The 14330-nt window shown below is 43.6% G+C and overlaps 1 protein-coding gene across 2 annotated transcripts in view; it reads right to left on the reverse strand.

Moving 5' to 3' along the window:
• Window positions 1–14330, reverse strand: part of UXS1 (UDP-glucuronate decarboxylase 1) — a 149784-nt gene that overhangs the window by 45213 nt on the left and 90241 nt on the right. For both annotated transcript variants that reach the window (XM_029604867.1, XM_029604868.1), the window contains exon 11: window positions 1402–1445. In XM_029604867.1, the coding sequence (XP_029460727.1) occupies window positions 1402–1445 (44 nt within the window). The remainder of the gene's footprint in view (window positions 1–1401; window positions 1446–14330) is intronic.

The raw sequence follows: 14330 nt of genomic DNA on the forward strand, positions 1-14330 counted from the left end.
TCTTTCTGGATGTGGCGCATACATCTCCATCGCCTAATGCAACTAGATAGCTTATCTTCCAAGACGGACCCGCAAAGACGAAGACGCTTTCTCCGTATTTGGAATGGATATATACAGGCATTATCACATCGAGCTCGAAGTTTGATTCTTAACTGCTGAATGGACCAATAGACAAGAAAGTCATCACTTGTGTGTTCTTAACTGTGATATTTATGGACATGAACTGGGACAACCTGCTGAATTTTCTGTTACTGTTATTGTGGTTTGGAGTTGGGATATAGAAGAAACTACATATCGCTAACTCCCGATGTATTGTTGGAACATTTCCATAATAAAAATTATTTACAACAAAAAAAACATTTGAGGGGGCTCATGAGGCAAAGCCTGTGTGGGACTTCCTGCACATACTAAGTAGAGCTAAATGCACTATGAGCTTAGAGAGATGGGTCTGCTTGGTGCCACTGGATAACGTCACCCACATCATGACTAATTTAGCCTGCTTATAGTCAGAAAAAGCAAGATAACTATTAGGCAATTAGCCGGGATTCTTAATTCCGGTTTTTGACTGCCACAAACAGGTCTGATTTAAAAGAGTATGGAAGACCATGCAAATCTCTCTTCTACAAGGTGAAATCAGAATATCAGCGTTCTCTTCCATGATGCTATGAAAAACCCTCCAAGCTTAAAATCTAGGATGCCCCTTTGGACTTGCAATACTCTTTCTGGAAAAGTTTAATAGTGAAAATCAATGGTATGCAACTTGGAACAACAACTCAATTATTCCCTGTATGTACCTCATTGCTGACCTTACTGAACAAATAGCAGGCTCTCACTTGCAATAGAAAGACTGGAATACCCCTGGTCATGTAAGATCATCACAAGGAAAATGTGCCCAAAACTCTTCCAACAGAAAAGAAACGGCCTGGGTGGTGACTGTGGACCAGTGTCACAAACTGTGAATCATATCTACTCTTCTCATCGAAAGTGCTTAAGGATAGTCTTACTAACATTCATCAACTAACTCCTAATGCAACAATTTGGATCGCAAGCTTAGATATTGACAAAAACTGAAGCCAAGGCCATTCAAAGAAGAGAAGAAAGCTCACATAAGCTATAAATATCAAGTGGCAGTAAAACAAAAATATAGATCACACAAGATTAACTCTTTTAAACTGAAAATTCACGTACTTCCTTGTAAAAATAAAGTCACGTGAGATGTAAATTAATTGGTTATACATGGATTAGCAGTACGATCCAATTTTTGTTTTAATATAGAATTATAATTTTCTCATTTATTATAATCATCAATTTTAAGCTTGTTTGGAAAAGGTTCATTTAAGACTCAGTCTGAAGGCAGTAAAAAATAAAATAGTGAAAAAAAAAAAAGCAACCTGGTCTTACCTGACATATTGGAAAGCTCTAGTCTGAGAACCCGATCCATAGACCTATAAACATAATAAAATTATAGTCAATGAAAATGGTGGAAAGTTTACTATAGAGGGCGTGACAATGTCATATGTTATTCTGTTCAGCAATGCTTTAACATTTTGGTCTCACATGTATTGATCAACTAATACCTTAGCAGTCGATGAGCATGTATCAATTTCCTTGAAAATGCCACAGTCAGGCTAGTTATAGGGGACTGCATTTGTGCTGGTGGTTAATGTGCAAGCTTGTTGTAAATCTAGATAAATATTTAAATTACCAGAACTAGTGAACATAATTAGTTTTCCACAGCAGGCTTTAAATAAAATTTGCTGCATCTTCAGCCGACTTTATGGTTAGGCACGATAAGAGAAGGGAGCTGGGTACAAACTAAGGAACAGGGAGCAATTTTCAAAAGGAATTCTCCAAGGGTTAACAGACATTTACACACACACACACACACACGTGGAAGGCCCTTAGAATATTATCCTTTATGGGTAAAAGTATGTGCTACCTAATGGTGCGTGTGCTGTTCGCCATGGGAAAAGCAAGTGTTCGAAGGACTGCCGAATGTCAGTCTTCACATGTGGGTGACATCAGATGGAGTCTGGCACAAACGTTTTTTCAAAGTTTCTGGAAGCTTTGGACATGCCCCTGCTTGGCATGTGTGGCTCAATATATATCTCCATGTCCAGTACGGGGCCCCCTCAGTTTCTACAAAGCTGACAACTAATTTTCTGCTATCCTTAGAGAACAGCTGTTAGAGGACAAGCAGAATGGCAGTTCTTGCACGTCGGGAATCCCTTGCTACAGACTGGGCCAAATTAAAGAAAGGGGGGAAATAACCAAGGAACAGTGCCAACTGGCAAAAAAGTGGAAACAGGACACTTATTATTTTCTGTTTATTTTATTTTTAAATATACAAAGGGCAGCTGTGAAACCAAAATAACAGGCCCTAGGAGGGTAAGTTGAGTTCTACACCTTAAAGTAGGATAGACTGATGAAACCTATCATATCGGAGTTCCTATCCAAGCAATAATGTGATAACCAAGTTGCAGCCTTGCAAATTTTCTTTATGAAGGCCTATCTTAAGTGGATTATGATGCTGCCATGGCTCTGATGTTATGAGCCTTCACTCAGATCTGCCTGGGCATAAAGGCAATGTGTTCTGATAGCCAATTAGAAAGGGGGTGCTTGGCAAGGTAAGCTCAAGTTTGTTTTGGTCATAAGAACATAAGAATATGCCATACTGGGTCAGACCAAGGGTCCATCAAGCCCAGCATCCTGTTTCCAACAGTGGCCAATCCAGGCCATAAGAACCTGGCAAGTACCCAAAAACTAAGTCTATTCCATGTTACTGTTGCTAATGGCAGTGGCTATTCTCTAGGTGAACTTAATAGCAGGTAATGGACTTCTCCTCCAAGAACTTATTCAATCCTTTTTTAAACACAGCTATACTAACTGCACTAACCACATCCTCTGGAAACAAATTCCAGAGTTTAATTGTGCGTTGAGAAAAAAAAGAACTTTCTCCGAATACTTTTAAATGTGCCACATGCTCACTTCATGGAGTGCCCCCTAGTCTTTCTACTATCCGATAGAGTAAATAACCGATTCACATCTACCCGTTCTAGACCTCTCACGATTTTAAACACCTCTATCATGTCCCCCCTCAGCAGTCTCTTCTCCAAGCTGAAAAGTCCTAACCTCTTTAGTCTTTCCTCATAGGGGAGCTGTTCCATTCCCCTTATCATTTTGGTAGCCCTTCTCTGTAACTTCTCCATCGCAATTATATCTTTTTTGAGATGCGGCGACCAGAATTGTACACCGTATTCAAGTTACGGTCTCACCATGGAGCGATACAGAGGCATTATGACATTTTCCGTTTTGTTCACCATTCCCTTTCTAATAATTCCCAACATTGTTTGCTTTTTTGACTGCCGCAGCACACTGAACCGACGATTTCAATGTGTTATCCACTTGATGCCTAGATCTCTTTCTTGGGTTGTAGCACCTAATATGGAACCCAATACTGTAATTATAGCATGGGTTATTTTTCCCTATATGCATCACCTTGCACTTATCCACATTAAATTTCATCTGCCATTTTGATGCCCAATTTTCCAGTCTCACAAGGGCTTCCTGCAATTTATCACAATCTGCTTGTGATTTTACTACTCTGAACAATTTTGTGTCATCTGCAAATTTGATTATCTCACTCGTCGTATTTCTTTCCAGATCATTTATAAATATACAAGCTGTTAAGCCCGTTAAAATGGGCTACATTACATTTTTTTTCAGTCCATTTTCTAACAGCACCCTTCTACACTTTTTCTCCCTCTCTCTCCCCCTTCCCCTCGTTCACTCCTCCCCTTTCCTCCACTCAGTCTTACTCACCCTCTGTCTCCCACTGCCTCCTTCCCCTCACTCTCACCTCCCTCCCCTTCCCTCAGTCACTCCCCACCCTCTCTCAATCCCATCCCCTCCCCCTCAGCCCTCCTCCACTCCCTTTTTCTCTGCTCCACAACTTCTTACCCTTCCACTTACTCACATCCCTGTCTCTCACCTCTCCCTCATTCTCCCTCTCCCCTCACTCTTCCCCACCCCCTACCTCCCTCCCTCCCCCTCACTCAATCCCTCCCTCCCAGTCCGTCCCTCCCTCCCTCCCACTCAGTCCCTCCCTCCCTCCCACTCAGTCCCTCCCTCCCTCCCACTCAGTCCCTCCCTCCCTCCCCACTCCGTCCCTCCCTCGATACTGGCCGCCGCCGCTGCCGCCCGCCCGCGCCCACTGCCGCCGCCACTCGAAGCCGCCATTTTTTTTTCTCACGCTGGCTGAGACAGACGTGCTCGCCCGCACATGCGCGGTAGAGCTGGTCTCTACTGCGCATTTGTGGCACGTCGGTCAACCTTCAATTATTAGGTTGATTAAAAAGTAAGGGTCCCAATAAAGATCCCTGAGGCACTCCACTGACCATTCCCTTCCACTGAGAAAATTGTCCATTTAATCCTACTCACTGTTTCCTGTCTTTTAGCCAGTTTATAATCCACGAAAGGACATCGCCACCTATCCCATGACTTTTTACTTTTCCTAGAAGCCTCTCATGAGGAACTTTGTCAAACGACTTCTGAAAACCCAAGTATACTATATCTACCGGTTCACCTTTATCCACATGTTTATTAACTCCTTCAAAAAAGTGAAGCAGATTTGTGAGGCAAGACTTGCCCTGGGTAAAGCCATGCTGGCTTTGCTCCCTTAAACCATGTCTTTCTATATGTTCTGTGATTTTGATGTTTAGAACACTTTCCACTATTTTTCCTGGCACTGAAGTCAGGCTAACCAGTCTGTAGTTTCCCGGATCGCCCCTGGAGCCCTTTTTAAATATTGGGGTTACATTTGCTATCCTCCAGTCTTCAGGTACAATGGATGATTTTAATGATAGGTTACAAATTTTTACTAATAGGTCTGAAATTTCATTTTTTAGTTCCTTTAGAACTCTGGGGTATATACCATCCGGTCCAGGTGTTTTACTACTCCAGTTTGTCAATCAGGTCTACCACATCTAGGTTCACCGTGATTTGATTCAGTCCATCTGAATCATTACCCATGAAAACCTTCTCCATCATGGGTACCTCCCCAACATCCTCTTCAGTAAACACAGAAGCAAAGAAATCATTTAATCTTTCCGCGATGGCCTTATCTTCTCTAAGTGCCCCTTTAACCCCTCGATCATCTAACGGTCCAACTGACTTCCCTCATAGGCTTTCTGCTTCGGATATATTTTTAAAAGTTTTTACTGTGAGTTTTTGCCTCTACGGCCAACTTCTTTTCAAATTCTCTTAGCCTGTCTTATCAAGGTCTTACATTTAACTTGCCAACGTTTATGCTTTATCCTATTTTCTGTTGGATCTTTCTTCCAATTTTTGAATGAAGATCTTTTGGCTAAAATAGCTTGTTTCACCTCCCCTTTTAACCATGCCGGTAATCGTTTTGCCTTCTTTCCACCTTTCTTAATGTGTGGAATACATCTGGTCTGTGCTTCTAGAATGGTATTTTTTTTTTTTTTTTTTAACAATGACCACGCCTCTTGCACATTTTTTTACTTTTGTAGCTGCTCCTTTCAGTTTTTTTCTAACTATTTCTCATTTTATCAAAGTTTCCCTTTTGAAAGTTTAGCACGAGAGCCGTGGATTTGCACACTGTTCCTCTTCCAGTCATTAAATCAAATTTGATCATATTATGATCACTACTGCCAAGCGGCCCCACCACTGTTACCTCTCTCACCAAGTCCTGTGCTCCACTGAGAATTAGATCTAAAATTGCTCCCTCTCTTGTTGGTTCCTGAACCAATTGCTCCATAAAGCTATCATTTATTCCATCCAGGAACGTTATCTCTCTAGCGTGTCCTGATGATACATTTACCCAGTCAATATTGAGGTAATTGAAGTCTCCCATTATTACCACACTACCAATTTGGTTAGTTTCCCTAATTTCCCTTAGCATTTTACTGTCGTCTCACCATCTTGACCAGGTGGACGGTAGTATACGCCTATCACTATAGTCTTCCCCAACACACAAGGGATTTCTACCCATAAAGATTCAATTTTGTATTTAGTCTCATGCAGGATGTTTATCCTGTTTGTCTCTATGCCATCCCGGACATAAAATGCCACACCTCCTCCCGGGTGCTCCTCTCTGTCATTGCGATATAATTTGTACCCCAGTATAGCACTGTCCCATTGGTTATCCTCTTTCCACCATGTCTCTGAGATGCCAAGTCTGTCTCATCATTTACTGCTATACATTCTAATTCTCCCATCTTACTTCTTAGACTTCTGGCATTAGCATACAAACATTTCAAAGTTTGTTTTTTGTTTGTATTTTCATTCTGCTTTTTAATTGATAGGGATAAGTTAGAATTTTTTAGCTCAGGTGAGTTTTCAGTTATAGGCACTTGGACTACTTTTCTTATTATTGGAACCTCACTGTTGGGATGCCCTAACTCTAATGCATCATTAGTATCCTTTGAAGATACCTCTCTCCGAACCATGTGCTGCTGAGCGACTGTCGGCTTTCCCCTTTGTTCTAGTTTAAAAGCTGCTCTCTCTCCTTTTTAAAGGTTAGCGCCAGCAGTCTGGTTCCACCCTGGTTAAGGTGGAGCCCATCCCTTCGGAAGATACTCCCCCTTCCCCAAAAGGTTCCCCAGTTCCTAACAAAACTGAATCTCTCTTCCTTGCACCATCATCTCATCCACGCATTGAGACTCCGGAGCTCTGCCTGCTTCTGGGGACCTGCGCGTGAACAGGGAGCATTTCAGAGAATGCTACCATGAGGTTCTGGATTTAAGCTTTCTACGTAAGAGCCTAAATTTGGTTCCAGAACCTCCCACATTTTCCTATGTCGTTGGTGCCCACATATACCACGACAGCCGGCTCCTCCCCAGCACTGTCTAGAATCCTATCTAGGTGACGAGTGAGGTCCGCCACCTTCGCACCAGGTAGGCATGTTACCAGGCGATCCTCACGCCCACCAGCCACCCAGCTATCTACATTCCTAATCGAATCACCAACTATGACAGCCGACCTAACCCTTCCCTCCTGGGCAATAGGCCTTGGGGAGATATCCTCAGTGCGAAAGGACAATGCATCACCTGGAGAGCAGGTCCTCGCTGCAGGATCCTTTCCTGCTGCACCTGGTTGATGCTCTCCCATCATGAGACCTTCTTCCTCCAAGGCAGCACCAGGGCTGCCAGTCTGAAGTTGGGACTTGGCTACCTCTGTCTGCCTCAGCTCCTCCAGGTCTGCCACTCTAGCCTCCAGAGATCGGACTTGTTCTGAGAGCCAGGAGCTCTTTGCACCGCATGCACAAACAAAACAAAAAGCTGGGTCAACTTTCTAAGGACTTCAGTCCACTTCAGACAGTGTAATGCCTGTTCACTTCTGTGTAATGTGTAATGCCTGTTCACTTCTGTGGATATGTAACCTAAGAAAGAATGCTAGGAGGACAATCGATTGGTTAAGATGGAGGTCTGTTACTATCTTAGGCAGGAACGTAGGATGTATGTGCAGAGCCACCCTATTGCTGAAAAACTTAGGATAAGGTAGATGTCACTAGGGCCTGGAGATCACTGAGCATGCGTGCCAAAGCGACCGCCACTAAAATTCAACCTTCCAGGTCAAGTACTTCAGCTCACAAGAGTCCAATGGCTCAAAGGGAGCTTTCATCAGCTGGGTAAATACCACATAGCCTATGACACAGCAGGCGGCTTGATGGGAGGCTTCAGTGGAAGCAAATCCTAAATAAACAGCCAACTAAAGCCTAAATGGAGATGAGTTTACCTCCTGAGAGTAATAAATGACAACTGCACAGAGATTAATCCTAATTGAGTTGGTCTTCAAACCAGACTCAGATGTAGAAGGTAATAAAGCAGTTTGTGTGAAGCAGGAGAAAGGATCTCTGGCCTTTCCCTCACAACAAAGAAAACCACCTTCACTTTAAAAACACAGGATTTCCTCCTGGAATTCAGAATATGAGACACATCCTCAGAGAGTCAGGGGTTGTAGGGTTACCCTTTCAACATCCAGACTTTTAGGGCCAGGGACCCAATATGAAGGTGATCTTGAGGGACGATACTTGAATTCCCCAATCTGAATGGATTCTGGGTGGACATTTCCAGCAGCAGTGGAAACCAAATATGTCTCGGCCAATAGGATTTATGAGGATCATAGCTCCTGGCATTTTTCTGAGTTTCAGCAATTTAGAGCAAAGGTACCCAAGAATATGACATACATCCACCTCCTGGAACTGAAGTTTGGGACCATTCTATTTAGAGGAGACAAACTTGTCTATCACGAATGTGCCGCACTCATGGAATATCAGGTTTGCTACTCCCTGTCCAGCGTCCATTTGTCAGGGTTCTGGGACCTATCTCAGTCTGTCCATCAGGAGATTCTCCTTGCCCACAAGATTTATGGACATGGTTCTGAGAACCATTCCATGGGAAATATCCTAGTGCACATCCAAACAAAACAAATAAAAATTTCCCTGATAACTTTGAAAATCCACTTAATACCAAAAATATGCTTGAATTAAGACTGCACTTAGAAATAGGGTCCGTATTGCTATATTTTTATATGTTTCTGTAATCCAATGTACTTTAAAAAAAAAAATTTTAAAGACCAATTGAGGCGTGGAACATATAATGAACCTAACGTCCTGAAAAAACACAAATTCAAATAGTGAAAGTACTTAGCCTGGCTACAACTCCCTGATACAGTTCAGGACGAAACACAGCACCATGCTGGGGTGAAGCATTAAGAACTGAGCATAAGATACAGCAGATTAAAACTACTGGAGACACCTCCAAATCGTCCACTGAGAAGTGCTTCAGCAGTTTCTTAGCATCAGGAACTGCTTACAAAGGAACTCTACTCCCTCTTAGTCAAATATGTTCCACCAAGGGAAAGATGGCAGGGATTCTACTCTAGTATTTCCTGATCCTGAACCATCCAGGGGGCTAACATCTCATCCCAGAACCAAGGGCTTTGAACAAATATAAGGGAAACGTTCAAAATGGTTTCTCTCAGTCCCTTGGTTTCCTTTCTAGAAAAAGGAGACTGGCTGTGCTCTCCAGATTTAAAGACTGCTTCCAGCCACATAGAGATATTTCCAGCTCACAAGACATATCTCCGATTCATAGTACACAAACGCCACCTCCAGTATCTTGTGTTGCTTTTTGGCTTGGCATCAGCACCCCAAATATTCACAAAATGCCTCACAGTGGTGGCTGTGTATCTGTGCAAATTGGGGGTACACATATTGCCCTGTCTGGACAATTGGCTGGTAAGAAGCACATCTCAAACAGGTGCTGCAGAATCAATGAGCAAAACCATCCGGGAGTTGTGGTTACTAGGGTTTGTCATCAGTTACTCCTATGGCACATCTTCACATGAGAAGAGCCCAGGGGACCCTCAGATCTCAGTGAAATCAAACCACTCGGGATCTCAGACAGCATCCGCATCACCCAGCCTCTGAGGGCCTTCTAATCCTGATGGGTGATTCATTCCTTTCCAAATTGCTTTAGTACAAATTGTTCTAACCACGGATGTGTCCAACCTGGGTAGGGGAGCTTAAATAGAATGACTGCTCAGGAAATGTTTCATCAGTTAATGTCTTCCAGCGCTCAGGGAAGTACAGTATGCTCTGAAGGCTTTCAAGGATTGGTTGTCCAACAGAATTGTCCTCATGCAAAACAGGCAGTTACACTACCCTGCAAGTGCCTTCACACCTGTTTATATTTTTCACATTCTGCTGTCTAAAAAAAATGTAAAGCAAAATGCATTAAAGTACCACCTATACAACATACTCTGCATGTTCATCGTGAAAAAATAGACATATTCCAAAAGTAATTGAGAATTTAAAAAAAAAAAATAAATAAATAATCTTGCACATCTCTTGACTCAGTATTCTTTGGAAGCCCATTTTGCAGCAATAACAGCCATGAGTTGTTTAAGGTAAGCGTCTACCAACTTTATACAGCGGGATGATGCTGTTTTTGCAGAAGAGCACAAGCTCTTTCAAGTTGGCTGATTATCTGTGGACTGCAGTCTTCAATCCTTGCCCCAGATTTTCTATCTATTCAGGACTTGGGGCTACTCAAGGACAATCACTTTCTTCTTACTGAGACATTCCCTTTATTACTTTTGCTTTGTGCTTAGGATCACTGCCCTCCTTCCCAGGTCTCTGGCAGACTGGAACAGGTTTTCCTCCAGCATCTTGCTAAATTTTCTTACCATCCATCTTTCCTTTAATCTTCCTGAGCTTTCCTGTCTCTGCTGCTGCAAACGTCCTCACAACTTAATGCTGCCACCACCACGGTTTACTGTAGAGATGGTGTTAGCAGGGTGATGTACTGAGGGTTTTACGTCTCACGCATTGCTTACCAGCGAGACCAAAAGGTTCCACTTTGGTCTCAGACCGTAAAACCTTCTCCCATGCACTGTCCCCCAAGTGTTTCTTTGCAAACATGATGCAGCACATCATATGGCTTTTCTTCAACAGTGGCTTTCTTTTTATTCCTCTCCTTTACAGGCCATGTTTCTGGAGTAAACTTGGAATTTTTGAAGAGTCCTCATTTTACAAAGTTAGCAAATGTTGCTTACCTGTAACAGGTGTTCTCACAGGACAAGACAAGGCCCTTCCATCATAAGAACATGCCATACTGGGTCAGACCAAAGGTCCATCAAGCCCAGCATCCTGTTTCCAACAGTGGCCAATCCAGGCCATAAGAACCTGGCAAATACCCAAAAAACTAAGTTTAGTCCATGTTACCGTTGCTAGTAATAGCAGTGGCTATTTTCTAAGTCAACTTAACAGCAGGTAATGGACTTCTCCTCCAAGAACTTATCCAATCCTTTTTTAAACACAGCTATACTAACTGCACTAACCACATCCTCTGGCAACAAATTCCAGAGTTTGTGCGTTGAGTAAAAAAGAACTTTCTCCAATTAGTTTTAAATGTGCCACATGCTAACTTCATGGAGTGCCCCCCCAGTCTATTATCTGAAAGAGTAAATAACCGATTCACATCTACCCGTTCTAGACCTCATGATTTTAAACACCTCTATCATATCCCCCCTCAGCCATCTCTTCTCCAAGCTGAAAAGTCCTAACCTCTTTAGCCTTTCCTCATAGGGGAGCTGTTCCATTCCCCTTATTTTGGTTGCCCTTCTCTGTACCTTCTCCATTGCAACTATATCTTTTTTGAGATGTGGCAACCAGAATTGTACACAGTATTCAAGGTGCGGTCTCACCATGGAGCGATAGAGCCATTATGACATTTTCCGTTTTATTCACTATTCCCTTTCTAATAATTCCCAACATTGTTTGCTTTTTTGACTGCCGCAGCACACTGAACCGATGATTTCAATGTGTTATCCACTATGACGCCTAGATCTCTTTCTTGGGTTGTAGCACCTAATATGGAACCTAACATTGTGTAACCATAGCATGGGTTATTTTTCCCTATATGCGTCACCATGCACTTATCCATATTAAATTTCATCTGCCATGTCAGCAAGTCATTCTGGTATCTCAGGTCGGAGATCCAAGGCCCGCAGTCATGCCACTTTGTGGGCACCGATTCCCACTGCAGAGACTCAATGCGGTCTTGAAATCATCATAGGTTGCACGGGCCTTATTTTTGCACCTGCTTCCAGATGTCCTGCAAGTACTGGCTCATGTAAAGCTGGTAGGCAGCGATGCAGGCAATAAGTGTGGTGCCTTGGAACACCTTCTTCCCAAGAGCATCTATCGCTCTATTGTCCTTACCGGTGAGATGCAGAGGTAAGGATCAGAGAGTGCTTGGCCCTCTTGATAGCAGATTTGACCACCAACTGGTGAGGCCGCTATTATCAAATCAGACAGCCTTCTGGATGAGGTAGGCCCCATCCACCTTCTTGTTAACGGGAGGCACTGTGAAGAGTTGTTCCCATATCCTCCTTAAGAATTTCATAAATCGAGACTGCCACAATCTCCTTAGGAGGCTCCACGAACTGGAGGATCTCAACTATTTTGTGCCTGGCATCCTCCTCCATCAATAACTGAAAAGGGATGGCTTCCACCATCACCCTCACAAACCCTGTGAAGGTCAAGCCCTCAGGCAGAGACTTCCTTTGGTCCTCTGGAGGAGAAGGGCCTGACTGGATGCCCTCAGAGCCTTCGTCGGAAGACTATGAAACATCATCCCCCTAGGGGTCATAGGGTTCCTCATCCTCACTGTAGGTGCATGGCCTACATCCAGTGGTGCAAGCACAGTAGAAATGGACGAGGGGGGAGAAGCAGGCCTCGGCGTCTCCAGTGGAGTTCCTCCTCACAGAAACTGGTGACAACTACTGCATTGGTAGGAGGCGGCCTTGGTGCCTGTCAGGCATCAATGCTGCCCTGGTAATGTACCAATAAGCACGCGGAGCTTCTCCAGAAGCGGTACAAGGACAGGCACCCCTGGAGAAGGACCTCTAGTTCCTCCTCAGAGGTTGCCGATGCCAAGACTGATTGGGAGGAAGGAGAGGAGGAAGGAGGAGGTGACTGACATCAGGACCAGTGGAGCTAGTCCTGGACCCCCAGCACAGATGGAGGATCGACACTCCTCGCCGCAGTGTCGCTTTGGGGGCATTACAGCAAAAGCTGGTGCATTCCTGTGCCCTACAATGTTCAGTCCGGTGCAGATGCATTTTCGGCTTCTCTCGATGCTTGGCCCGATCCTTCTGCAGTGCCTAGGCTGATGAAGAACCAGACGTCCTCGGCCTGGAGGAGATTGCCAATGGTCGGTCTCCAGCTCCCTGTCTGCCGGTGACTTTGATGGAACAGATGGTCACACTGATGTTGATGGTTCACTGTATCTGTGAAGGTCTTTGGATGCCAATGGCTCGGATGTCTTCAACCCGCACATCTGCTCCATCTTGTTGAGTCGAAGTCTACATCCCTTAAGAATCATCGGGACACATAAGAGACACGACTCATGCTGACCCGTAATGGACATAGTCCTCTGGCACCAGGGGCATTGCCAAAACCGGACGTGGCCATGATGGATTAAACAGGAGCATGGCAGCAGCAGGGCATCGATGGCCAGTAGGCACCTATGCACTGCTGCCACAGGGAATAAACCACGAAAGAAGGCTTACCCAAATCACCGAGAACCTTGACTAGGAGACACTATGGGAGAGCACCCGGCAATGAAACAATGAGAAGAAACCAGCAAAAAACACTAGAAAAATGAAGTTTTCCACAAGGCCAAAAACAGGCAAGGAGAGCTCACTCCCACTGCAAAGCTTACAGCTCCGTATAAAAGACTGGACATGCTCAGTGTGCCTAGTCAAAGTTCTAGAAACTGACATAAGTTTTCTGCATCAGGGCTCCATGTGATGTCACCTGTGTGAAGACTACCATCTATGTGTGAGGACTATCATCCTACTTGTCCTCAGATAACAGCAAATGTAAAAAAGTTTCCATATGGAAAGCTCCATGCTCAGCTCCTAGAACTTTCAGCTTAGTGGTCAATACCACAAAGAATGGTACAATACAGAAACTCATCTGAATACTAAATGTGACTAGCTCTTTCATGTGCATCTATTAGTTTTGCTAGTGTACAGCTGGTTTGACAAGTTCCCACAAAGTGCATAGAAGATAACATTTTCTTGTTACAAACTTTAGCGCCAAGTTTGAAGAGTGTGGTACAACAGCAAAACATTATCCAATTACATCAAAATAATTCATAATATACATTCTAAAATTTCATAATCACAGTGTAAAACTTCTGCCCAACATCAGAGTATCATGATAACTACTCTAAAACTACAACTTAACATAAGATTTGCCATGCTGGGTGAGACCAAAGGTCCCACTGAGCCCAGCATCCTGCTTCTGACAGTGGTCAAGCTGGATCTCTAGAAGGCACCCAGAAGATCTCAAGAAGTAGATCCATTCCTTGTTGCTCTTTCCTTGAGATAAGCAGTGGCTTTCCCAAGTAATTGTTTATGGACTTTTCCTCCAGGAACTTGGCCAAACCCCTTTTAAACCCAGCTATTTTAGATGCCTTGACCACATCCTCTGGCAACAAATTCTGCAGCTTGATTGTATGCTAAATGAAAACAATTTTGCCAATTTGTTTTAAATCTGCAACTAGTTTATGAGGTGTTCCCTAGTCTTAGTACTATTACAAACGGTAAATAACCATTCCCTATTTACCTGTTTCACGCCACTCATGATTCTATAAACCTCTATCTTCTAGACATCTCTTCTCCAAATTGAAGAGCATTATCCTGCTCAACCTCTCTTATAAAGTTCCCTTCCTTCTCCTTTATCATGTTACCATGCTTTCTGTACCTTTTCTAGTTCACCTTATACAATA

The sequence above is a fragment of the Rhinatrema bivittatum genome, chromosome 5 (assembly GCF_901001135.1).
Source record: "Rhinatrema bivittatum chromosome 5, aRhiBiv1.1, whole genome shotgun sequence".
NCBI classification, from domain to species: domain Eukaryota; kingdom Metazoa; phylum Chordata; class Amphibia; order Gymnophiona; family Rhinatrematidae; genus Rhinatrema; species Rhinatrema bivittatum.